This window comes from Perna viridis, chromosome 11, assembly GCF_037379345.1.
Source record: "Perna viridis isolate PV_CMFRI_1.1 ecotype Kerala chromosome 11, ASM3737934v1, whole genome shotgun sequence".
NCBI lineage: Eukaryota > Metazoa > Mollusca > Bivalvia > Mytilida > Mytilidae > Perna > Perna viridis.
The window spans coordinates 6,900,768-6,928,162 of NC_142455.1; the positions used below are offsets into that span (position 1 = coordinate 6,900,768).

The 27,395-nt window shown below is 32.6% G+C and overlaps 2 protein-coding genes across 6 annotated transcripts; one reads left to right on the top strand and one right to left on the bottom strand.

Moving 5' to 3' along the window:
• The first annotated feature begins 787 nt into the window (after window positions 1–787).
• LOC148602770 (tRNA-queuosine alpha-mannosyltransferase-like) lies at window positions 788–21,613 on the top strand. Of its 5 annotated transcripts, XR_015916453.1 has the most exons (11): window positions 819–967; window positions 3,941–4,147; window positions 5,505–5,672; window positions 6,776–6,945; window positions 10,540–10,735; window positions 11,852–11,961; window positions 12,319–12,463; window positions 13,733–13,803; window positions 14,757–14,848; window positions 16,601–16,772; window positions 17,380–21,613. XR_015916453.1 is itself a non-coding variant. In XM_088552174.1 (10 exons), the coding sequence occupies exons 1-10, from the start codon at window positions 860–862 to the stop codon at window positions 16,709–16,711; spliced, it is 1,287 nt and encodes a 428-aa protein (XP_088408300.1). In that variant the 5' UTR covers window positions 788–859; the 3' UTR covers window positions 16,712–21,613. The 5 variants fall into 5 exon arrangements, 4 of the variants coding, with proteins under 4 accessions (XP_088408300.1, XP_088408302.1, XP_088408299.1 ...); XM_088552174.1 differs by having other exon boundaries at window positions 788–876; window positions 16,601–21,613; XM_088552176.1 differs by having other exon boundaries at window positions 806–876; window positions 3,941–4,101; window positions 16,601–21,613.
• A 33-nt stretch (window positions 21,614–21,646) lies between these two features.
• On the bottom strand, window positions 21,647–26,090 carry LOC148602771 (partner of Y14 and mago B-like). The gene is made up of 3 exons (XM_088552177.1): window positions 25,914–26,090; window positions 24,425–24,521; window positions 21,647–23,241 (listed from the first exon to the last, which is right to left on the bottom strand). Exons 1-3 carry the CDS (start codon window positions 25,963–25,965, stop codon window positions 22,773–22,775), a joined length of 618 nt encoding a protein of 205 aa, XP_088408303.1. The 5' UTR covers window positions 25,966–26,090; the 3' UTR covers window positions 21,647–22,772.
• Between the last annotated feature and the right edge of the window lie 1,305 nt (window positions 26,091–27,395).

Consider the following 27,395-nt stretch of genomic DNA (forward strand, 5'->3'; position numbering starts at 1 on the left):
TATGTGAGTAACTATTATCTGACCCCTTTGTTCTATTTTTAGTAACAGCAGCCATGTTTTTCAACGGATCAAAAATCCCCACATCAGTTCTATGCACAATACCCTGAGGAGATTCGTAGGCAAGTAATTATAACTTCTAGATCTGGTGACCTTAATCCGCGCATGTGCTGTAAGGGTCGATTCTTTAAAAAAAATTGATAGCAAAGCCAATTAAAGTGGTTAATCAACGGCAAGGAAGACCCATTTCTTTGACGGACTCAAGCGCTAGCCGTAAAGCAAATTAAGGTCCTTAATTTTACGTATTGTTATATAGTATGGCACAAATGTGGTCAGTTATTGTCATTATTTATTTGAAAACTAATCAAGAAATAGATGAAATGAAATGAAAACAAGACATTGCTGTTTTTAACCAAGGCAAAGTATTTTTAACTCAGGTGAATGTCCTGTCGGCAATCGTCGGGAGTAATGGCAAAAAATAATTAGATTAGAGCTATCGATCATAAAATTTGCTGAAAAACGCGTTGTTTTCACAATATTCTCTAGGTATTATCGACATTTATTGCTTCAATTGCATTACTACTAACTTATTTTATTGAATCAACAAAATTCAGTCGAATCAAAATAAACAAGTTTGGCAGCTAAAGCAGCTTTAATGAGATTGGAGAAAATGTCGTCTATCGTGTTGTTATTGACTCGTAGATTAGTAATAAAAAGAATCTGCACTTATGATAAATACAATTGGGACGAAATGCAAAAGGTACGATAATTCAAAATCACTTTTGGGTTTCAGTCCCCCTTCTGAAATATACCCTCAAAATCAAAAGAAGGTGTACTGCATTGAAGTTTGATCTCTGTTTTTATGAATTTTATACTTGAGTAAGTGGAATACATTCGTGCATCTATTCGTGCTTCTATTTGATATATGGGTGTATATGCTCGGTATGCTCCTTTTGATGGAGATAATGAGGTACATGCACAGGTGACAGGGTCAGGGGCTTGTGAGTTGTGTACAGTGACTGTGAGTCACTGAGTGTGAGTATTTTAGATCGCTAGTCACACCCTCTTTCTAAAAGAACAGATAGGGTGTGACTGGCGATCTAAAATACTCAACCTACGATCTAAAATATAGTCAATGGGCAGGGAGGGTCCACCGTGCACTCCCCTCATCAATTTCATGGTTTTTAGGTACCTTTATACCTCCCACTACTGAATCAATTTGTCGCCAAAGAATATTCTCAGATTTTTTTTCAGTATAAGCCTATATTTGTACCCCACTGGGTCAAAAACCAAGATTTGTATGACTCAATTGTTTGAGCCTCGTAGCCTTCCCAGGATAGCATGTGTGAACAAACTAAACAAATTTAGGAATCATTGTACAGCCCAATGTCTTAGCTTTACAATGGTACCAAGAAAGTTGCTGTAACATGTGGGGTTTTGTGGTAAAATGAAAAAAAATACCCCTACCCCACAGAACAACCGCTTAAATTGACATACTTTTCAATGTCAAAACCCCTAGAATATTTAAGCTTCAGTAAAAAATGGCTTATTTGGTATTTTCTGCTTAGTATTATCACAATTTAAACTTCTGGGGTTCTTTTGATGATTTTTGGCGAATTTCGTGGTCAGAATTAATCAAAAAAAGCGAAAAATGGGATTTTCAATTTTTCGGTCAAAAGTCGCATAAATTTGACTTTACAAATTATTGCTCCACTAAACCATCACAAATTTGGCATCATTCGATAGATAATTTTGGTTCACTTGAGGTAGACTTAGGGTAATAGACACAATTCTTACAAATCATTGGAATGTTTGTATTCAGCATTTGACATCGATCTTATGTAAGCATCAAAGTAACTCAGATTGATTTCATTTTGTTTCAAAGGAAAGCTTGAAAAGCTTTGGTGAAATTGAATATGATACAAACATATCACTGATTTCAAGAGTTATTTCCCTTATTGTAGGTCTTGCTCTTTAACTCCAAATGAAACTATTTTTATCCACAAAATATCACTTCAAATTAACATGTATTTTTTAAGGTAAAAGAATTATAAATTCACATGGAAAATATTAAATATTTTATCTAAATGAATCATATTACAGAAACGAAATTGGATATACATGTACATTGTACATGTACTTATCAAATAACAAAATTAAAAAGTTTTGAAAATTGGGAAAACGACAATAGGACCGCTATATTATAAACTCAGACCACCAGCTATGGATATGCACAATATTTGAGTGAATTGCAGCTACATGTAATATGAAATAAAACAAAATCAAAGAATTGGTGTTATCTGAAAAAAATTCACTTAATTATTGTACTTGATTATCTAATGATAAGGTAAGCAACAGAGAAATACTCAAACCTACAAATGTATTTTTTTTTAATTTGAAATATAGGACATATAAAAGTGTATAATGTCATATAGGCTCAACCAATCAAAAGACAAGGTTTTACTGATTATTTTTAGGGATGCGGGACAGAATAGGCCCTAGGACAACTTGTAATTTATTTTTTTTTTTATAAAGACTATAATTAGAACTTTTGTTTTAAATTAGGCAGATACAATGAACAAACTATTTAAATCTTTATTTTTGTTAGTTTTCTGGTTCGAAACTATTGTGGCCATTTTGTTCTACACGAAGGAAAAGGGACGATAAAGGGTCTTATTGGCCTAGAATACAACTGAAAATTAATGAAAAAATTTTGAATGATTAAATTGTGAATTTGGAAACTTGAATCCATCACAAATAAGGAAACATATAGACTTATGATAATTCTTGCATTTGAGGGACAAAAAAAATACCTAAGTTTACCAATATTAAGATATTCTGTCAAATTTTGTATTTTTGGGTCACTTTCTGGTAATAATTTTTGGCAAGAAAATGGTGTCTACACCCAAGAAATGTCTTCATGTTTAGTGAATACATTTACCATTATATACATGTAGTTTATCGTATGTGAAAATATTTCTTTTTCTTGGATGTAAATATGTCAAAAAACACAACAAAATTTACAATTCATAGTATATGAATATGTACATTGTATTGCAGATTGACTTTAAAAAATGAACTGATGTCAGACTGTTATTGTTGACCATTTGTTTGACTTTCTGTTTTTGGAGAACAGCCTTGGCATAATTCATGATTTCATGAAGATCAGTATTGTGTGTTTGCAAAACATAATTAAAAACACCAGTGCAATGTTCCCATGCATTAGTTAAAGTTAATGTCAGAATTTCAGATTCATCATTTTCTGATTCTGAATCAGAAGAGTCCACGTCGTGCATTTCATAACTACGATTATAAGCTAAAAGTTCATCATGTTCAATGTCCATTTCTGTTGCTAAAGTGTCATTTATATGAACGTACATATATATATGGCTAACTTGTACATACCAGGGAGTGTATAATGGGGCTGGTTTAACATGTAATCTACATGTAGGTTCCTGGTGTTAAAAATCAAATACATAGATATTTACACAGATACAGGCACATGTAGAGAGTATACTGATTTATACATGTACTTAATTTGATTTGTAACAATGAAGCAAAGACACTTTATATTGGTCTATTACAGCTTCTGAATTCAAAAAACTGTTTCCTCTTTCATGAATGTTTCTGAATTCTGACTTTTCCTAAACTGAACTTTGATACCAAGTTGCAGAAGTTATGGGTGGCCAACACAAAAATGTACAGTAGTCCCTTTCTAAGACAGTAGCTGTCTTATGTGACAACATATGTCTTGCATACATTTTGTACATGATCATTAGTTGAATTTTTCTCCTGGAAGAAAATATTGTAAGTAATACAATGTAAAAAAATAATTTAAGAAGTATATAAAAAAATTGGTAATGTGTCATAATGTTTCATACTTACAAATGATAATTCATTGTGGACAAAATTATATTTAAATAAGACATGTATATATTTACAGCAAGGAGACAACTGTTGGCTTTCCAATGGCAGAAATACTGATAGTTGAACCATTTTATGGTGGATCACACAAACAAATGGTTGACCTTTTGTTGTCTAAGATCATAAGATGTGATGTTGTAAAAATGCCAGCAAAGAAATGGCACTGGAGAGCAAGGACAGGTGCTTTATATTTAAGTCAGCAAATAGAACATACACATATATACAGGTACATTTAGAAAATATATTGATTTATAATTTGATTTGTAACAATCTTTCTGATTGGTTGGTATTCTTTGAGCAATCTTGGTTATTTTGTACAACCTGAATTAGTACTAAATGTATGACATCATTAATGTTGACCCAAACAAAACAACATTTTGGATTACAAATCAATTTTTAATGTTTTGCCTGGCTATCATCCATTAGAAATTAAATTAAAACATATGTTCCTAATTTTTTAAAAATGTTATACTCATGATCAATAACGTGGTATAAGAAGGCAAGTTTAAACTTTTTAAATACTACTTTCAGTATGTAAGTGTAAACTGCCTCAAACCAGGTTATTTCATATTACTTGTTCAAAAGTTAGAAACCTTATATACCTGAGTTAGCTCCCATTTTCAGAGTTATTTCCAGTTTAGAACTGGTATCGGTAGACCTGAATAAGCCATGATTTGATTTCCTGCAAAATGGACTTTCTATTCATAGATTACTCATTAGAAAAAAGGGAACACTGCTTGGTACCAATAGATACTCCAAATTAATTTGTTTCATAGAATTCACTTCTTTTTCTTTGATTAACATTTAAATAGCAGTCTTCTTAAATATAAAACAGGAAGTGATTCTTGCATGTCAAAATCAAACAAAATTCTTATTTTCTTATTTCTTATTTAGAAACAGTGACTGACAATTAACCAGACTTGATTTGTCATAAGGTTGTTTCACTAAAAATTTGGGATGAAAATTATACGCATGTGCAAATGTATATGTAGAAATGTGTATACATTTCACTTTCACCAAGAGTTATCATTCTTGATTTGGTTAGTACGGTTCCTACAAAATACAGACATAAATCTAGAAAAAAAAACTATCCTTACATAAAAATAGAAAATATGTAGACAGAAAAAAACAATGTTAGGTGCATGGGTTTTCCTACACCATGATATGTACCTCAACTAATTGCAGTGTCTGAATTTTGTATGTGTAGGTATTTAATATATACATGTACATTACTTTTCACTTGTTCACTAACAGTGAATAATAAGTTTGTGTGCAAGCATGTGCATGATTCAGACTGTAACATTCACATGAAAAATCCAGATCTGAATCATTTGGAGTGCATACATATAGGGCTATTTTGTCTTTATTTCATGATATTTGACAATAAGTTTAGAAAAATTCAGTTGAATAAAAACTACATTGTAGCTCTTGTAAGTTGTCTACAACCTTGAATGCAGGAACATAGTAGACAAATTACAAGAGCTAGATTTAATTAGATTGAATAAAATTTTACTTCTGTTGTACAAGTTTCCTTATTCTTAAAATGACTAGTACCCTTAATTTTCTTTACAATTAATTTTCAGGACATTATTTACCACTTCTGTTCTGAATTTAGCGGAGTTGTTATCACTACGTCCCGACTTGCACAGGTTGAGAAAGATTGTTTATTTCCATGAGAACCAGTTGGTTTATCCTGTAAAGAAACACCAAGATAGAGACTTCCAGTATGGATATAACCAGATATTGTCATGGTTAGTCTTTTTACTTAAGGGAGTTACAATTTAATGTTTATGGCGGAAAAGTAATCAAGGGAACCAATATTCTAGTGGAAATCAAAAGCATGTAATCCAGGGACACAGACCAGACATGGAAAACAGACATACACAACAAAAATCATGAAATAACCAGAATAGTACATACAAAGTAACAAAAGTAAATGAGCAACACACACTCCACTAAAAATTGGGAGCATGGACCAGGTGCACCGGTAGGGTAATTGTCGGGTGTAATGGATCCTCTTTGAAGGGAAAAGATTTTGACCTTTATTCATTCATACAAAACAGCAATTGATATTGGATTCATTCCCCATATACATGTACATGTATCATAGACACACTAATGTATCATGTACTGAAAACATTAATGTCCATTATTTTCGTAGTGGACAGAACAAAACAAAAAATAGTTCCCGCGAATTTGATTATTAACACTTTATCATGCTTATTATTTGTTTAAACTGTGAAAGTTGATACCCACGAATATGTTCATTTGACAGAATCCGTCGAAATTAGCAAATATGAAAATTAATTCCTTTAAAGTACTCCATTTTGTTTTATGTTCCTCTGTATAATGATGGATGCCTTACGGTATACTGAAATGTGTCTGTCCATTTTTCTTTTTATATGTAGTAATGTAACTTAAACACGTTTATTTCTTTGAATACCTACTAATATTTTTTATAGTTTCAAAATGTTTGCCTTTAATTTTAATATTGAACTTTATTCACTGAAAATGCTGTTCTAAGAGTAATATTTTGTCAACACTGTTAAAATGACAACACATATAAAAGTTTTTATGCAGTTATTCTGATATTCATTATTTACAAAAAAATATGTCTGTTTCTTATTACACCTTTGGAAAAATTGGGATAGGAACATATAGGTAGGGATTTATTTAAAACATTTATTTTACATTGCGTTTATATGAGAAACATTCTGACTTCGACAGTTCTTATTAAAAAAATGAAAAAAATAAAAATTTAGGGTACCCTCTATTTAGCTGATAAAAAAGAGTTGGTACTAGGAAACACACATCTTTTTTTAATTTGGCCTTATATTTTTTTCTTCTTTTGTAGTATAGTTGCAGATGTTGTTGTATTTAATTCAAAATACAATATGGACTCCTTTCTAAGTTCTATAAAAACATTTCTGAAGCTGATCCCAGATCACAGACCTACTGGCATAGCAGACATAGTACGCCCCAAGTGCAGAGTCATCTACTTTCCACTTGATTTACCTGATAAAGGTTTGTATATCATTAATTAAACATAACATTCAGGGGAAGAAATATTAAGTAGCAGTCTTTCTAAAATTCAGACAGGAAGCAATTCATGCATGTCAAAAACCCACCAAATTCACTTTTATATCTTGTTCAGAAACTGCTACAGACCACATAACCATTCTTAGTTTTTCATTTAGGTGTTGCGCTTTTGAGATAAAATTTATATAAATTGTACATGAAATTAGCTTTTTGCAAGAGTTATCTTCCTTGATTTGGTATGATTTGGTTGATTTAAGTGGGAGGTTGAAAAATAGTATTTTCAAAACTACAGATCTAAATACAGAAACAACTATTGTCGCATAAAAATATAGTATATGTAGACCAAAACAGCATTGTGTGTTCCACGAGTTTTTGTTTCCCATAAATCACCTTACTACAGGCAGTGTCTGCATTGTATATGGACTGGTAATTAAATAGAAAATTGTCCAACTGGTCAAGTAGGCAAGTTTTGCTAAAACTGAACTGGCAATGATTGATGTTAACTTGCCCTTATAACACGTTGAAGAGAAAAAAAAACATCTGGCAAGCTCTGTTTAACTTTGACTTGCGTTTCATGGGTTAACTTACCTGGGTCAGTGGTAGAGATTTTGTCAACCCCTGGTTTTACTATGAAGAAAAGTAGATGGTTTTTCTTCTTATACCTGCTGGTTCTATGAGTTGTTTGTATCTTCAGATTCCCTCTGTAGCAGGTTTTTACTATTTCTTTTTGTTCATGAAATTATTCTGTAGCAGGTAGTGTAATATGAGCAACATTGAAATTCATGCACCAGATCATTGCTAATTTTCATTTTATGAATTGAAATACGCAGAAAAGTGTAGTTCAGAGTGAGTTTAAAAATTTGGTCACTGCACATGACTTACTTATAGGAAACATTTCAAATTGAATTATTATTAATCACAAGTTTTAGTAAAATATGCAATAAATGACATATTTGTTCGACATGTTTTTCTTTCAATTGATGAATTGGAAAACACACACATATATTTTTATTGACAGAAAATAAGATAATTTTGTGATTCCATATAACTTTAATTTGTTTAGCTCACCAAGTCTTAGGCCATGTAATAAGCTATTGCCATCACTTGGTGTCTGTCGTTTGTCAGCTTCATTAACAATTTTTTTAACATTTTCCACAGAAACTACTAATTTGGATGAAGCCTAACGTGGTTGTTTTTTTAGGGTATCCTGCGCAACATGATTATTTAAAATTTTTCATTGATAAAAAACATGGCAGTCAATACTAAAACTGGAACATAGGGGTCAAAAATGTTTTTTTTTTTTTTTTGGCTATTTTTTTTTTTATGATAAACATAAAGTTGACTGGCTGTATTGAATTTTTTTTAACCCTTACTATGCCAATGAGCCTATAAAAATGCTTTTCATACCCCCGTATTTTGCCAAGAGCCTATATATAGGCTTAGCAATTGTTGTCTACACATTCAACAAGTCGATTGTTCTGCAATAATGTCATTGATGTCACAGCTCTGAACATGATGATGTGTGGGGTGCTTCACAGGGTAGACTGTACATATTATAACAATATATAAATTTTATTATTAAAAATAATTTCTTGCGTGTTTTGTTCTTCTTCCACCTCGTTGTTATTTATTGATCAAATATTCACATTTTCTTCGCTTCTCTTTGTTTTTAACTTTAGTGCAATCTCCTTAAATCAACCTGCTTGTCATGTATTTCATACAAGGAAAAAATAGAAAAACTTAAACCAAAAAAAAGCAAAACAGAAAAAAACATACAATAATAAATTTTAAACTACATTTTTTTTTTATACAAACATAATTTCAACGATAAGTTATGTAAATGTTGCACAATGATTTTACTCAAAGTTGACATCGATTTCATGGAACATTTTGTCAGCTGAACATATGATTATGAAAATTAATCTTCTCACATGTACTAGCACCAAGCATTCACAAATTAGGAAAAAAAGGTTATTGACGCGAGATTTATTTATTTATTTCTAGAGGTTTTATGAAATTTTTGAGGATTCCTTTCAAAGTCTCGAATAATAAGCTTAATTCATAAAGTTCAAGATCAAAAAGAGAGAATTGTACTATGCAAGATTCATCCCCTCCCACTGACACGAAATAAAATATTAAATCAATACATGTGACTTTGTCAATGTAGATTATTAACTGTAATTTATAACTGCTAACACAAACAGACAATTTAACCAAGCACAACATTGCAAAGCTACATCATATAGAAAGAAAAAAGAAACTGCTCCTATTTTTCGAGCTTTGGAATGCAGAAGGTGTCATTTCATGCATAGTCCCATTAATTTGGATAAATGAAAGTAATGAGTAAACTCTCTGATAGGATTTGTCATAAAAATAAATGTAGGTCGAATTCAAATAATTAGGTTATTTATGTTTAAATTACGAACATTTTTTCTTCTGTTTGTTTTTAGTTTTAACTGTACTTATTTAAAGAGAATGAATATGAAATTCAACTTCATCTTAGATGATTTAATAGCTTAGTATAGACTTTTCAAATGAATATCATTACAAATATAGCGGCTTGTGAAATCTTTTTGTGTGCTAACTATATGGGCTTAAGTATTAAAAAGGTTTAATGTGGTAAATAAGATGTATTTAGAAAATTGACAAGTGAAATGTCTAATTACATGATTTTTACATTTTTTTTTCTTTCCTATTTTTGTGTAAATTTTTATGTACATAAGTATGTCAGTGGGTATGTGTACGAAGTTGACAACTTGACAGTATAAAATATATTTGAAAACACCCATGTGATGAATATTTTATGTCTATTTTTTTCTATGTTCGATCACCCAGCCATTGTGCCCTTTCTTGTTATGTTGGGTATTGTTGACATCATAAGCAGGACACTTCAATTTGAATCTTTAAATTTTTCATTGGCAAAATAAAGGAAAAGCCTTGGCACTCAAAGGGTTAAGGTGGCCATTTTCAAAATGGCTGCCATTTTGCTACCATTTTCACCAGTTGCTCGGATTCCAATGATTTTTTTGTTTCTTTAGGAAACATTGTATTGTAGGTTGAATGGTGATGACAAAAGTTTGTTCTTGGTGGCCATTTTCCTGCTAATTTTTATACTTGGGTTTCAACAATATATCTTGGTTTGTATAGAAAACATGGTTTCTGAGATGAATGTTGTATAGCCATGGTTCGACTTCATTTTATGTTCTTTTTCAGCAAATGTATGCTGAGCTAATGCTCCTTCAGATCTGGTGAAATAACAGGGCATGGGGGGACCCTGCCCCAAATTTTTCATTTAGAGATTCTCAACCACTTGGGAAGCATTTCTAATATTTTACAGTACCTTAGGTACTCAATTGAACTTAAAGCATTCATCATACATTGTACAAATGTATAGGCTTTTTTTTCAGCAACTTTTTGTCAAACATGGTAACAAAACAATTGATATCTTTACTGTCTTAATTAATAGGGCACGGTTTGCCAGGTGAGTGATTCAGGCTCTTTGAGGGCCTCTTGTTTAAATATTAAATTTAAAATAGAATTACACTGATATGGAAATAATGTTTTTTATATATGATTCAGGAATGGACCAAAGTTCTTTGTCTGGTGCAGATGGACCAAATATAGGCCAAGGTGAAACACTTGAACAAATGAAGAGCAAAGACATGAATGAGACTTTGATCCAAACATTTGATGATAAGAAGACTCAGACCCCCATCATTGTACATTGTTCAGAAACCAGGAGAAAACCTTTGCATATTGTTTGGGCACACAGATGGTAGGATGATATGTTGTTGGGCCCCTCCCCCTGTTCAATGGTCTGTCTGTCTACCTGTCTATCCGTGTTTGCATGTTACTGTTGGTTTCTATATATGTTATTTCAAGGAAACTACTGAATCAAATCTCTGATAGTAAAAAAAAATCCTAGTGTAATCCTTTATAATTGGTACAGGAGTATAGTGAGGACTAGGGCTGTAATGGCATGTATGGCAGCCCATACTAAAGATGAAGGGTTTCTTGTGGAAGCATACATACTGACCCTCTTTATGAAAGCAGTCAGACTTGGCAATTAAATGCAAATTTGGGTGTAAATTCTCTTGTGATGTAGATGAACTGTTCTACCACAAATCATGTACTATAAGGGCAGATCCAGAGATTGTTTAAAGGGAGTGGTTCTGGACGGTTTTTCTTTTTGCTCATTTTTCCAAAATTTTGCACAAAATTGACAAAATTTACTTGCAAACATTTTATGTATTTAGAAAATTTTGTGCTAAAGTATTTTCTTGATGGAAGAAATACATATATTCCTTTGGGAGTTATTGGATTGAAACAATAAGGAAAAAGTCAGATGGTTTATCATGTACAGCTGTATAGTGTCTTTTTAAACAATTTGTTTTGACACACCCATATTTTGTGATATTGCACACTTTACCCTCTGACTACAAGTGATATTGCATGGCTGATGCCAGCAGTTCACATTCTCAATAAAAGTGTTTTATGTAGCAAAAATGGGGTGAATATCAGTTTGTCAAATTTATCTGATAGCTAGGTACTTGCCTAAATTTGCTTACATTAAAAAGAGGTATCCAAAAACAAATTAATGAAAAAAGGGTTTTACTTAATTCAACCAAATTAAATATATTCCTAACTCAATTTTTTTTTATATCATGATGACGAGAAATTCACTCAATGGGAAATTCCTAAAATTTCTACAGAGAAATGTAATTAAACAGTTTTGTCAACTTGGTGCATGCAATATCATGATTTATTGGACACTTAAAAGAGATATTGACCTTGGCATGAACCTTGGTCTATATCTCTTTTAACTGTTCCATGATATCATATGCCCTCAGCTGCCATAATTGTATAGTATTGTTTATGTCTTGTTTTTCAGGGAGCATGACAAGGACCCAGATTCATTCTTTTCTGCCATTTTTGAGCTGTCTGAGGCAGGATGTGATTTTAATCTTTCTGTACTTGGCGAGCAGTTTACAGATGTACCAGGTAAATTGTAGGGGGGTGGGGCTTTTTGTTATACTGTTCTTATCATTTGAACCACTGATTTGTGTTCCATTATTGGATTGTACCAAGTGAGTTGTCTCAGCCAAACTGGAATAAGAATTAGGGAAACTTGGTTCGTGCCTGGTATTGGAAAACAAGCTAGGTTAAAGATTATGGTTACTTACAGATTCCTTTTGGTAAAATTGGATATTATTGAGTTGATTTTTATAATTGTAAATTATATAATTATTTTGAAATTGCCTTGCATTAGCTTAAACTTTAATATTACTTTATCATAAAAGTAGATCTGGTAATATATGGTAATATAATCTTAGAAGGAGTTCTGCCTATCTTTTACAGATATATTTATTAAAGCCAAGGACAAGCTGGCTAAGCACATTGTAAACTGGGGTTATCAAGACACAAAGGAAGACTATGTAGAAATACTGAAATCAGCTGATGTTTCTGTGTCCACAGCTCTGCATGAGTTCTTTGGTGTGTCTATGTAAGTATATGTATAATTGGTTTGGAGATATACTGGTTAAACTTAGTCTGGTCATGTGTCCTTTTGTTCCTCAATGAATTTTTCTATTCTTGATATTTTTTAAGAAACTGTATGTAGATAAACTTGCTATAGCCTTACTGAATTGTTTATTTTTTATCGTTTGTTTCTGTGCTTAACAGAGAATGGAGTACTTTTATTCTATTATTTTCAAGAAATCTTTTTGAACTGTAGGTTTATTAATGTATATGTATTTTTTTAGTAAAATATTTATGCTTTTTTTGGTCACCACTGATAAGCAAAAGTGGACATAGAAATACTGTTATTTGCCTGTCTGTCTGTCTGGTCACAATTGTGGACGCAGCTCCTCCAAAATCGCCTTATGGATTTTGTTGAAATTTTGTTAGATTGTTAGTTCCCATTACTAGGTGCTACCATGTTGATTCAAGGAGTTATAGCCATAATACAGTACCTTTTGACAACGTGAAATAAGTCGATGCAATGGGGAATGGGGCTATAGGGAATAGGGTATGGGGCAAGTGGGAAGTTTATCTCGTACAGGAACTGTAAGACTTATGCACTTTAGCTTTTGTCTGAAAGAATTAACTTAAATTTTTTAATTGGTATTGCAAGAGCAAATTATTAAGGTGTCTTATTAGATATATCAGGGTATGATGCTTACATTTTATTAACTTTGTCCTATTGGGCAATTGATGAAAATTCTTCTTGCCCAAATTTAAATCTAGGTTGTCCTTTAGTAAATGCATATTGAAAAATTAAAAGGATTTGGCTGTCATTTGGGCAAGTATAAGTTAACAATTTAGATGTAAATATGACACAACTGTCAAAGTAGTTTTCAACATTTTAGTTTTATCAACATAATGTACTGAAAATTTATGTTTTTGTCCTTAGTTATTACATGAATTTATCTTCACTGAAGGTTGCAGGAAACCAGTTTCAGAGTCTGCTCATAAATCGTTTTACCTGTGATACTGTAGACCTTGAATAAATGGTGTACTGCATTTGTAATTAAATCCCTACTCAATTAGTGGATGGTTTATTGTAATCGTGGTATATTGTCTGTCTTTTCTGTTTGTCTGTCAAAATTTTATAGCACTTATCTTTCTATAGATGAATTGATTTTAATTTGTGTTTGTGCTTGTGGCCTTATATAGATAGGGCATATGTTGTAAGTGACTTTGGTTGCTTCCTGTATCAACTTCCTGTAAGAGAGTTTAATCACCAGTACTTTTTATCAATGTTTTATTTCAGGTTAGAATCTGTATATTATGGTTGCTATCCTCTATGTCCAAACAGACTTGTCTACCCTGAAATATACCCAGGTAAAATAATGTTAGGGATCGATGTTGATCCTTTAATTATTGGTGTTCAGGATGTCGACCTAGGGTAAGAGACATTACTCTTAAAATCAGTGATATGAATGTATCATATTAAATTCCACCAAAGCTAATCAAGCTTTCATTTGAAACAGAATGAAATATCTCCAAATTACCTTGATGCTTACACGAGATTGATGTAATATGATGATTACAAACATTTCAATGATTTGTAAGAGTTGTGTCCCTTACCCTAGGTCTACCTCTTTATTATTCCACAATTTTATGTCCCCATTACTTTCTATATAAAGTTCAGCTATTTATAAGGCTTTAAGCAAATTTAACATTAGAGTAGATTGTGCCAAAGGTGTGTTTTTCTGATAGGCATCCTATATTTTATTCGTCTTCTAAAAAAGAAAGGTGAACTGGTGCAAAAATTATGATTTTTATTTTGAAATGTAACCATATCAGATTGCATTCTGTTTTTTGTTCATGACTTTTCTATTTTACACTTAAAAAATGGAAATGAAGGTTTAAGACTTAATGTATTAATGTTATTCAATGGAATAAATACAAAAGTTGTTTTTGTAGAGGGCTTTATCAGTAAAGTGACTGCCCTTTGGAAATAATATTGCTTTCAACATCGACAATGTTCATGCCTGCTACTGAAGACATTATCAACATTCCAGGCCATATCACAGTCTCTCGAGCAGTCCAAATACCATTATAATTTCCAGATGCGGATCCGGATAATTTAAAAAAGGAGTGTTCTAGCTGGGTTCCAGAAATAAAGGGGATCCAGGCTATTATAAGTATTTGCTTGTTTTTGCCCAAATTTTGCAAGAAATTCACAAAATTTACCAACAAAAAGGGGTTCTTGGGTATGAACTCTCTTGATCAGTCAATGATGCACTCTACATAAGAGTCTATTAATTACCTTCTCTTTATATTTTATTCAGCTGTATACCTTTATAATACACCAAGACAGTTAGTGAAAACTCTGAAGAGATATTGTAAATTTCCAGCTATGGTTAGGGAGCACAGATGTCAGGTTAGTCTGTTTGCACAAGTGTCAGGTTAGTCTGTTTGCACAGGTGTCAGGTTAGTCTGTTTGCACAGGTGTCAGGTTAGTTTGCTAGCACAGATGTCAGGTTAGTCTATTAACACAGGTGTCAGATAAGTCTGTTAGCACAGATGTCAGGTTAGTCTGTTAGCATAGATGTCAGGTTAGTCTATTAACACAGTTGTCAGGTTAGTCTGTAAGCACAGATGTCAGGTTAGTCTGTTAACACAAGTGACAGGTTAGTATTTTAATGCAGATTTCAGGTTAGTCTGTTAGCACAGATGTCAGGTTAGTCTGTTAGCAGTGGTGTCAGGTTAGTCTGTTAACACAGATGTCAGGTTAGTCTGTTAATACAGATGTCAAGTAAGTCTGTTAACACTTGATGTCAGGTTAGTATGTTAGCAGATATGTCAATTTAGTCAATTAGCACAGATGTCAGGTTAGTATGTTAGCACATATATCAATTTAGTCAATTAGCACAGATGTCAGGTTAGTATGTTAGCACATATATCAATTTAGTCAATTAGCACAGATGTCAGGTTAGTATGTTAGCACAGATTTCAATTTAGTCAATTAGCACAGGTGTCAGGTTAGTCTGTTAACACAGTTGTCAGGTTAGTCTGCTAGCACAGATGTCAGGTTAGTCTATTAACACAGGTGTCAGATAAGTCTGTTAGCACAGATGTCAGGTTAGTCTGTTAGCACAGATGCCAGGTTAGTCTATTAACACAGTTGTCAGGTTAGTCTGTAAGCACAGATGTCAGGTTAGTCTGTTAACACAAGTGACAGGTTAGTATTTTAATGCAGATTTCAGGTTAGTCTGTTAGCACAGATGTCAGGTTAGTCTGTTAGCAGTGGTGTCAGGTTAGTCTGTTAACACAGATGTCAGGTTAGTCTGTTAATACAGATGTCAAGTAAGTCTGTTAACACACTTGATGTCAGGTTAGTATCTTAGTAGATATGTCAATTTAGTCAATTAGCACAGATGTCAGGTTAGTATGTTAGCACATATATCAATGTAGTCAATTAGCACAGATGTCAGGTTAGTATGTTAGCACAGATTTCAATTTAGTCAATTAGCACAGATGTCAGGTTAGTATGTTAGCACAGATTTCAATTTAGTCAATTAGCACAGATGTCAGGTTAGTATGTTAGGACAGATTTCAATTTAGTCTATTAGCACTGATGTCAGGTTGGTATGTTAGCACAGATTTCAATTTAGTCTATTAGCACAGATGTCAGGTTAGCCTGTTAGATCTTCTGATACTAGTATTGATTAATTGATGGTAATTTCAATAACAAAAATAAAACTTGCATGTTATTTCACAAAAAGATAAACTGGTACTTGCATTATTTTTTTTCCTCAAAAATATGAAATGAAAAACATGTGAATTATCAATGTACATGCATGCGTTGGCTTGGTGTGTATTTTAGAAAGTCCTATTTTTGAGTAAATTTGGGTATATAAAATTCATATTGTCCATCTGTCTGCCCATGAAACCTTTTTTAAATGTTATTGCAAGGATTTAATGTTTTCGCCACTTCTATTCCAGTCAAAATCTTATCCTGTGTCAAACATTTAAATACAATAAAATCTCAAAGCTATATCAGATTTTAATAGTGTCCATAGTTGCCCCCAACTGTTCTGGGTTTGACATCTGTGGGCATATCTAGCTGTGTCCTTGTAGTATTTTACTTTAGTTATATAAGATGGTTGATAGATGATCTCCTTATTTTTAGGTCCCAATAGAAAAGTACCTCTGGTGTAATCTAGGAGAAGATTACATAGAATTGTTTAATGAAGCAACAATATCAGTAGGACAGCAAACGGAGGAAGACTGTGTTACATGAATGATAGACTATGTTAAAGGTCTGCTTGAATGGTTCAACCATTGATAATTTCCTGTCAAAAGTAGGTCAGAATTGCTGCACTAGAATCTGCATGTCTCATAGGAGTTGTTAATGTACTGCAAGCTACTGATATTTATGTTTAGATCATTTGCAGGGCAAATATTTTGGTAAAGTGAATATTTTCTGTTGAAATCTAAAGATCAATTTAATTTTTTTTATTAAGAGTACAAAGTGTTTGAAAATGCATAATGTAATAAAAATGTATCAAAAAGTAAAATGATAACACCACTTCTTTTACCCAGTACTGTGAATGTACTTTAATTCGTGGATACCAATTTTCATGGTTTAGGAAAAGTACACAAGTTCGTGTTTTCTTGAATTTGTGGTTTTCAGTACACACATCAATGGGAATCTGCTTTTTGTTGGGAACTAAATTTCGTGTCCGGGCTCAACCACAAAAACCCAGAAAATTGGTGCCTCATGAACAATATTACTTTCACAGTAATCAATTACATATGATTACTTGTAAACATAATTTATAATGATTATTGATTATATGTGATTACTTATGAAAATACAATCAATTACAGCTGATTACTGATTATGCTTATCCCATCCCTGTTTGCAATAACTTTAAAATTATGGTATAATTTTTTGTTCTGTTGTAGGAATTTGAGCATGAGAAGAATCTAGCAACTCCCCAAATTAGCCTGACCAAGCCTGGATAGAAGGAGAATTGGTGAATTCCCCAGATTAGCCTGACCAAGCCTGGAGAGAAGGAGAATTGGTGAATACCCCAGAATAGCCTGACCAAGCCACGAGAGAAGGAGAATCAGTGAACTCTCCTGGTTAGATTGGAGAAGCAGTGAACTCTCCTGGTTAGATTGGAGAATCAGTGAACTTCAGAGATTAGAATGACCATTCATGGAAAACAACTTTTACAAATACTGTAGTGTTATTGTTTATTGACTTATGAACTTAAAGGCAATTACTGTCCAGGAAAATACACACTTACAGATAGATACCAACTAGCATTGCAATCTCCTTGTCTGTCTATCAGCCTGTTTGTCCATTTTCATATGTCCGCAAAAACTGTTTTAATTGTATAACATTATCACCCTGTGGTTGTTGGCCCTCGTCATAATCTTCATTTGCATCTGTTAATCTGTTAACTTTCTTTATTTACAATAACTTTGGTCCAATTTAAAGACATTTTTCAATTGAATTTCAAATTTTATGCTATAGTCTGTCCAAAACTGTTGTTGTGTAAATAATGAACTGTAAGTCTCTATGCTTAAATGTGTCAGAAACTATATTATGTCCACACTTACCCCAAGTGAACAGGCGCAGGTTTGACATGCTGCACTCCACAAATCTGTTTATTTTTTTCAGTTACAGATTTCTTAGATTCTAATGAAGGTAATCCTTAGATATTTGGTATATTGCTTTTTGCATGATGACTTTGTACAATATCTCCGCTTTCCAGTTTTTACTTTCTGTTTACCATATTAATTACTAAATTTTAAGGTGATGCATAATGGAAATTTTGTAATAGATTTCTCGGCTTCTATTAGGAGGAAATGTTTAGTATTTTGCTTTTGCACAATGACTTACAATATGTCTCCTCTTTCCATGTTCTTCACTTATCTATTTCATCTTTACTGTACGGCTTAATTTGACAGAAATGCTTGAGTGGAGCTACTTTTAGCACAAGGTACATTGTAGCATGCAACATTTTGTTCTTCTATGCTTGGAATATTACGTAGTTCTGTCAATCTAGCAAAATAGTTACCCTTACCTTGAAATCATTTTACCTATGAAATGAATGCAAGCAGATGTAAAAACAGGAAAAAGAAATTACCAATTATGGTTTTAATGAATAAGGGAGATAACTCTGTAGAAATGCCTTGATCTTGACCAAAGCTACATAATGTTTGTTTGTTGGGGTTTAACGTCCGAGCATCAATATTTCAGCTATATTCAGACGATCAAAGCCACGTAAAGAATTATTATAGTTTTTCTGTCCAAAATAAAAGTTTTCTCTCTGTAAGAATTCCCATTTCCCAAAATTTTAAGTAAAAAAAATAATAGTTTTGTTTCCTGCTACCAGCAAGAACAAAATGTGGTAGGTAGGGAAATTATTTTATTTTTCAAAATGCATTTTATATTGAGCTAATGGGGAAACAATCTAGACTTTAATGGTGCTTAAACCAAATTGTCCATAATAACCATTGAATGTTTAGGGTAGGAAAAGAAAATAGGGTAGGTAGGGTTGCAGGAAACAGACATTTATTTTTTTTTTGTCAATTTTGATTTTAAAAAAAAGTGTTAGAAGGCTGTACATTTTTGGGTTTTAAAAATTCTGCTTAGCAAGTGAAATGATTAGTAATCAATTCAATAAGCAAGGGTATCTACAATAGCATGAAATTCACATTTTCTTCAATATACAACCTGTCAGTTTCATAAGACTGAAGTAAAATTATGAATCACCATAAGTCATAAAGAGCAAAATATTTTACATGGTATTTTACATGGTTAGATCAAGCCAGTTGACATGTAATACTCAACAGGAAAAAGTAGAGACAAAAAAATAGTTCATAAAATTGACCAAACAGCAGAGTAATCTCCCTTTTCCTATTAATATAAAGAAAATTATGAAATTTTGAAAGTTTGATTTAAAGTTTTCTAGGGTCTGAATTTGATGGACTTTTTTCCATTTTTTTATGATATGTGGATAAATATATGAACATTGTATTAGCTATCAAGATTTTAAATGCCTTTAGATTGATGTCAAACAAACTAAAATGGAAATAAAAGGATATTACGAGAAGTTATGTATCTATACAATGTCATGCGCTTGGATTTGTTGATTTGTTTATGGACAGGAAAAACATATCTACTAAAAATATAGTGTTACATGTATTAAAAATCATTGGAATGTTTGTATGCAGCATTTTACATAATATGTTATGTAAGCATCTATATAACTTGGATTGATTTTATTCTGTTTCAAACGAAAACTTGAGAGGCTTTGGTGAGATTGAATATGATACAAACATATCAATGATTTCAAATGTTATGTCTGACTCTACCCTTACTCTAGGTCTACCTTCTGAACTGAAATTGTTTCTATAACAGCAAAATCTGTTGAAACCAATCCCTCTATATGACTGTAGCATTTGTTCGATTTTTGCGGGTTCAAAATACATTTAAACAGACACCCCTTTTTTTACTGTAGAATTTGTTTGTTTATTGAGCAGTTTTAAAATGCAACTTTACCGACACAAAGGGAGTTAATCTGGTTTTGACAGTTTATTTACACTTGCAGTTTTGTTGAATTTTGAGGTTTTCACAGGGAAAACTCTAAATCAGGATTAACTTTCCTATATGGGAAGACTTCCTACTTGTCAAACAGAAAGTGTAGCATAACTAATTTTCCCACACCAAAATTGCACTTGCCCCGGGTGATTGGAAAGTGGAATCCTAGAACACTGAATGTCTGACTAGGTATTGACATACCTGTATTTCTCAGGTTCTATTTCATTGAATTTATAAGTATAAGTTGTTTTATGATGTTTCAAATGAAGTTTTGATATGCTGCAGGTGCAAGGGAGTATGCCCGGCACACCTATTCTTGCACCTACAGCTTATCAAAATTTCTCATGAAACATTATACCACAGTTAATACTTCTAAATTCAAGTAAATCTTATTTTTTAATAGAAACTCTACCAATGTGCTTGTTTTAATGTCAGCTCAAGTCCAACTGTGGGTTTTCAATGAATGATGAGGAAACCCTCACACCACAGGGTCAGATGCAACTTGCCCCAAATCAATATTATACACAGGTACAGCGAAATAGTTAACCCATATACTCCACCAGCATAAAAGTAAACTGATAGTGAAAATAAAACAATACGTACAGAGGCCAGAAATTCCTGATTTAGGACAGGTGCCAAAAAATGTGTCATGGTTGAAGTACTTTGGAGTGATCACAAGCATCCTGAAGAATTTTCAGTCAAATAACAATGAATAATAAGCAAAAAGTGTGGAAAACCTGGAACAAGGAGACACAGTACGAGTCAAAATGCAAAAGCCATACACCAAACATTAATCCATTTTATCCAGTTACAAGATGACCATTTAATTCTGAATGGGCTTGGAATTTTTATAAAAACAAAAAATTGAAATAAATATTCTGGCACTGGTACCAAAAAAACCTGAAAAATACTCGTCTAGAATATTCTTAACATTCATGGTAACTCCAACTAACTTATTGAGATTTTATACCACAAACACTTCATATCCAGAAAATACCCAGACTAACGTATTTTTTGTGTCTCCAAGGCCTGACCTCCACTACCTAATAATAAAATACAATAAATTTAAAATAAATAATCTACCTGAATGAAGCTTTTGAAACTAAATTTTCTGATTAACAAATTTTGATATTCTGCCAGTACTCCCCCTTCCCTACTCAGAATCAAATGCTTGATCCCTTATGGCAAATATAAAAAAAATATCCTAGATTCTCATCCCCACACAACCAAATTTTTCCATGTCGGGTCTTTGTCCCTGGATTACATTCTTTTGATTACCGCTATAACCTTGGTTCCCTTGATTACTCTTTCAACTCCCCCCCCCCAAAAAAAAAAATTAAAATGTTGCTTAATTTTCTTCCCAATTTAGGTCAGCTCCGTTCAAATTGTCAGCATTTTTTCACTTAAATTGATAAAAAATGAAAAAAAAAGTAAAATCCATACATCCATCCCTTATTTACCCTAAGCCAAGAAATATGTCCCTTTCATTCACTACAACACGCTTTGGCAGAAGTACCCCCTCCACACCCTCCCCCCACTTACAACTTGCTATGGCTAGAAGCACCCCTCCACACCCTTCCCCCCCCTATATATTTAAAAAAAAAAAAAACAAAAACAGTTACCTGTATTATTTATTTTTTTAAATGTAAATATGCACACTAAGATATATTGCAACAAAACATCAGTCACAATACTTTTAATCTACATTCACACACTTAATGTTTGACAATTATTATTAGAATAGTACAAAACATTCAAACATTTTCAAAAATAATTCATAAAATATGCACAACTTAGAAAAGGGTATTACTTCCTAGTGAAAATCGAAGAAAAGATAATTCAGCTGTGTTGTTCAGGGGCAGATCCAGATTTTGAAAAGGAGGGGGGGGGGGTTCCTAGCTATTTTTTACTCATTTTGTCCTAAATTTGCAGGATATTATTACCAAATTTTCCACCTGGATCACCTACTGTTATATTAACATGTAAAAAAAATTAGATTTTGCACTGAATTTTAAATTGTCGATTTTTTTTTATAGTGACTCCATGATAGAAATTTGACATGGGAGTTCAAATGAAAGTAATGATAATTTTTGATCATGTGACATTAAAATTGATCAATGTTTACCTAACTCAAAACTTTAAAATTATTTAGTACAAGCAGTCTGTGATTGAAATATCAGATACATGTACAAGTATGCAGCTGTATTTGAAACAGTTGTAAGCCTAAAATACACAATCAAATTACACCAACTGGAAAATTTACAATAGTTTTACACCAAATTCTAGAAACACAGTAAGCAGAGAATATAATTAAGTACTTCTCTGTCTAAGAATCAGGCAAAATGTTTATATGGTGTGGCACATGAATAAAAAGACCCATATTTTTTTTTTCATTATCTAAGTATTTATACCTCATAACCTCCAGAAATAACCATCAAAAAGTTTGTAAAGTTTGCCTTTTTAAGATATTTGTAGATCAAATTTAGTTGAAAAATTTTCCGTCACTTTTTCCCTATATAAGCAGTCAAAAAAATATCTTTGTCACAACTACTTCAGGATAAATTTAAATAGTTTTCAGATGTTTTCAAGATGTATTGAATATATTAGAGGCAAAAAAGATTAAGTTGAGAAAAATGATGTGCCACAAATTGCCTGATTCTTACACAGAATGGTACTTACATGTTTGGCCTTTTAGTACATTTCATTAATTTATAAAACTTTTTAATTTGTTTTAAAAGTAACATTAATCAACCAAATCCAATTCTAAATGTTCAATCTCAGCAAGTATTGAGGATTTTTTTGAAATCTTTTCTAATTGTTCTTTTTGTGGTTCTTTTAATTCTCCAGATTTTATTTTTGCCTCTAAATCCTCTATTTGTTTCAATTTCTTTTTTAAATTTCTTATTTTCTTTTCAATTCCTGCTTTGTCTATTTCAAAAGATTCTGTTCCACCATTTGAAGGCGGAGTTTGCTTGGCTTTCTGTTCTGATTGGCTAGGTGTAATTGAGGCCTTAGCCAATGAATTAGTTATTTGGTCAGTGCTTTGTCCTTGTTCTTGGTGTTTCTTCTTCTCCTTCCTTTTCAAGTTTTTCTTGGCAGATTTTGAAAGGCCTGCTGTGTCATCCTGCTTTTTTTCTGCGACTTCATTGGGATTAAGACCAGGTGGTAAGGAGGACTTACTTTTCATCCACTGTACACCTTTATTTTCATACCTTTATTAAAATGTAAACATAATATTTACAGGTTCTGTAAGTAAATCACTTTGTACTTCATAATGTGAACAAACTTATAACAATGTATACAAAATTACATGTATACATTGAAACCTGATTTAACAAAATCCCTATGGGAATAGGAATTGTATTCGGTTAAGCTTAAAGGCGTCAGGTATAGTTTACATACATTGTAGGTTTAAAAAGCATTGAAACTGATTTAAGGGGATTTTTGAAGATGTCTGCTGTACACAGGTTATGCAGGGTTTGGTTTAGATAGTTTTCACAGTACAAGCAATTTTACTACAGTTTACAATTTAACTAGATAAGTACTATCATATTGTGTCTTCCACTGTGTTGAAATCCAACAATGCAACAGCCTCTTGTTGCACATTCACTAGAGTTTACCTGCTTGGATTGTTTCCCCTGTTTTGATCAACTATCAACTTAAGGGTTTAAAATTCAATTGTACCTTTATCCTATAAAGTACAGGTTCCCCTACAATTGCAATCTAATTAAAACAAGTACATTTCTGCATTGATTGGCTAAGAAAATTCATTGATTATTCATAAAAATGACCTGCAATCAGGATTTATTACATTTTAAATGTGGAAACAGAGAGGACAAATTACAAGAGCTAGTTTTGATCAGATCTACAAATCATGCATAATGTACAAGTTGGTAGGTCTATATCTTTTTTTGTCAACATTTTTCATCAGTGCTAGTCCATTTGTATACCTACAGTGATTTAAGAACGAATAAAAATACTGAAGAATGAACTGGCATGATTATAAAGTGATGGGTAATGCAAAAAAAAATTGTACCAACACATAATGTAGATAATATATATACATGTATGCACGTACAAAATAAATCATTGATTGTGTTTCTTATTTATATTGTAGCATCAGATAATTGATCAGCAGCATAGACTGCCTACAATGAATACAGTGAAACTGGTCTAAAACAAACCCCTTTTGGACTTAGAATTTTAAAAAAATATTTCAATTGATGTAAAAGGACTTGGGAAGTGTCTGATATACATGTAGAAGGGTTTCGTATTATAAAGACCTTTTGGGGTTATGTTTAGAGAGATTTCACTACATATAAATATCCAAAGGTTGTAGCAAAGGATCTGTTATCTAAATCCCATCATAATTTAAAGCTTGGGTAGATACATTACGTTGGAACTTCTTCCTGTGGTATATAACCATCTTTCACCCTGCGAGGTTTTCTCCATGTCCCATCTGGTCGTTTAGAGGCAGGAATAAATAATTCACCTGAAACAAAAAAGATGAACATCAATTTACATGTATCACACGTAAAACATTACATAATTTGACTTCCTCCCCACTTGGCTAGATCAAGGTCTACCAGTAAAGTAGTACATGTATGTTTGTTTTTGTTTGTTATTTTATTTAATTTTTGCTTACATGTATTTTATTTTCTGACTTGATCAGATTAACATGAAGCGTCTTTAGATAAAAGATATTTTGACATTTCCCAAGTATGATACCAAAGCATTTAAAAAAATAATCCTTGCAACAACTGAGATTGTGGGAGTCTAATTATAATGTACATGAGACATGAACAGACATACAAAAATGTATTCCATGAAGTATAGAAAAAAGGAACTTGATAAACAGTGTTAAAAGTGTGGCACACCCTGAAATCCTTCCTTTATATGGTAAATTGGTGATTACTCTTATCAGAAAAGAAAGCATACCCCTTTAACTCAAAAACAATTAATGATAAGTAAACAAGTGTACCTACAGTACTTAAAAACAGAATTTCAAAAGAACACATTGATGTCTGCATTATCAAAATGGAATGAACAATTAACTTTTCTGTAATTCTAATAATAAAACCTATTTTCCACTTTAAAGCCCCTTTTTTCATAAAGGAATGAAACAAAAAATTACAAAAACTGATATAGGGCCCACCTCCATGTCCAAAGGAACAATGTGATGAGGTAAGTTGCATACTCAAATAATTGTAAATTTGTTACCAAAGTTAATGGTCAGGGGGATACCAGTATTCTATGAAAACGTTGTTTGCTGTTATATATACATGTACACCCAGAGTCTGTTCAAATGACAACAAACCTGGGTTTTATGTCGGAGTATAGTTGGTTTATTCATTTGAATCATCTAATGTTTGGGAGAAGAATTTTCTTTACATTTCATGTGAATATTCAGATAATTCTATTGTAAATGACCAGAATCCTTATTGAGTGTGCTGATCCATAATATGACTCTGCAGTCTGTGACCTTAGTCACTAGTCCAATGCCCCAGAATAGTTCATGTAGCTTTTGATTCAGACTAGTCTATTTCTTTTGCCACTGGTCCAATTGGACTATGCGGAAAAAGTATGCCTCTCCTTTTTTTTCTTTTGGGGTCTTTGGGGGATGTATTGTAACCAGAAATTTGTTACAACATGTATTTATACAAACAAATGTATTTTTTTATAGTCCTGTCTTGTAAAATTATAAATATCTAATTTTTTTTTCATACTAGTACATCAGTATCAGAACTAGTGAATGATTTTGTCTACTACTCCTGTGGACTATTTGCTTAAAAAAGTTTTCGGGCAGACTTGTTCGGGGGGGGGGGATTAGGGAATTTCCCGTTTTACTTTTAGACCAGAGATAAGAAACAAATGGCACGTCTACCTGTTGCTTCGTCTTTGACGATCCCAGTCCTCTCAATTTGTGCTTCAGCCATTTTCACTTGGCGATGAGTTTGTTCATGCCACTTGTCTGATTTCACACAAGCATATAAAAAATGAATTCGGCTTGTTTAATTCGAACTGTCTTTGCGGCTTTAAGTTAAGGTTATCTCCCATTGAATGAAAATAACAACTTATACGGAAACGGATGATATTAAATATCCGGATAAATAATCGAACATCGTGCTTATCACAATGCTTTTTCTTTACTGGAAGATGAACATTAAGAGCCTGTCTACGAGAAAACCATGCATGCACAACTGGAGAAATCGTCCGAAAGTCATTTTGGGATTGCCGTAAATGTTATATTAGAAATGAATAAGATCATAAGAGATTCCCAAAAATGCATATGATAATGACCAGACTGACTTTGTTCTGTTTTGAGTAACAGTCATTTTTAGGTATTAGGGGGCATTTTTTTCATGAAATTTCATGGTCAAATTTGGACCACATTCATCAGTTATTACTGTTTGTTAATAGTGCTAAAAAATAGCATTTGGTTTAATGGAGAGGTACTTTTTTCATGGGTAGGGTTGGCAATTTTTCACCTATTTAGACTTGGAAAAGATCAAATATTTATTACTTGGGCTCGTTAGACAGCTAAGACACTACAATATTGCATTTGAATATACAAGAGCGTGTTTGAAGTACGGTATTTTAAAGAAATTGCCAATTACAGGTGATGTAGAAGAAAGAGTAATCAAGAGAACCAAGGTTATAGCGGTAATCAAAAGAATGTAATCCGGGGACAAAGACCAGACATGGAAAACAGACATACACAACAAAGAACATAAAGTAATTAAAATCATACATACAAAGTAACAAAAGTAAATGAGTAACTCGGACTTCACTAAAATCTTGGAGCATGGACCAGGTGCACCGGTAGGGTATGAAATTCCGAAAATTCCTCTTTTTTATGAAAAACTCATTATTGTCACATTGAAACTGAAAAATACGCGCCTGAAATGAGGCAAAATGTTGAATACACCGTTAATGAAAACAACACCACCCAACATGTCTATTGTAAACCGTTAATATGCCAAATATTTGGTCGTTCCCTCCGCGTGACTCGAATTCCTACCGCTGTGACATCTATAGCAACACCGCCTGCACAAAGTCCAGCGCCCTAGACCGCTCGGCCAGCTAGGCGTTAGGACGCTGGACTTTGTGCAGGCGGTATTGCCATAGAGTCACATCGGTACGAGTTCGTGTCACACGGAGGGAACGACCAAACATTTGCATCGCAAATTTGACAGTTTTAACATTTTCCCGACCTTTCTATATATATATATCTAAAAGAATCTCTTCTACTCAGAGAAACAGTTAAAATAAAAACTTATACAAATCAATGACAAATAATAATATCTATTCAAAACCCCCTTGTTACATATGTAGGTCATCATTATGCTATTGTTTGAACTATCAT

What these genes read in the sequence shown, in the direction of transcription:
- LOC148602770 (XM_088552173.1), top strand. Translation starts at nt 933, where the DNA reads ATGCTCGGTATGCTCCTTTTGATGGAGATAATGAG. An exon ending in ACTTGATTTACCTGATAAAG is followed by an intron (nt 6,946 to 10,539) that starts GTTTGTATATCA and finishes TATATGATTCAG; the next exon opens with GAATGGACCAAAGTTCTTTG. An exon ending in GAGTTCTTTGGTGTGTCTAT is followed by an intron (nt 12,464 to 13,732) that starts GTAAGTATATGT and finishes GTTTTATTTCAG; the next exon opens with GTTAGAATCTGTATATTATG.
- LOC148602771 (XM_088552177.1), bottom strand. Translation starts at nt 25,965, where the DNA reads ATGGCTGAAGCACAAATTGAGAGGACTGGGATCGTCAAAGACGAAGCA. An exon ending in CGTCAAAGACGAAGCAACAG is followed by an intron (nt 24,522 to 25,913) that starts GTAGACGTGCCA and finishes TTTTTGTTTCAG; the next exon opens with GTGAATTATTTATTCCTGCC. An exon ending in CCACAGGAAGAAGTTCCAAC is followed by an intron (nt 23,242 to 24,424) that starts GTAATGTATCTA and finishes ATTTTAATAAAG; the next exon opens with GTATGAAAATAAAGGTGTAC.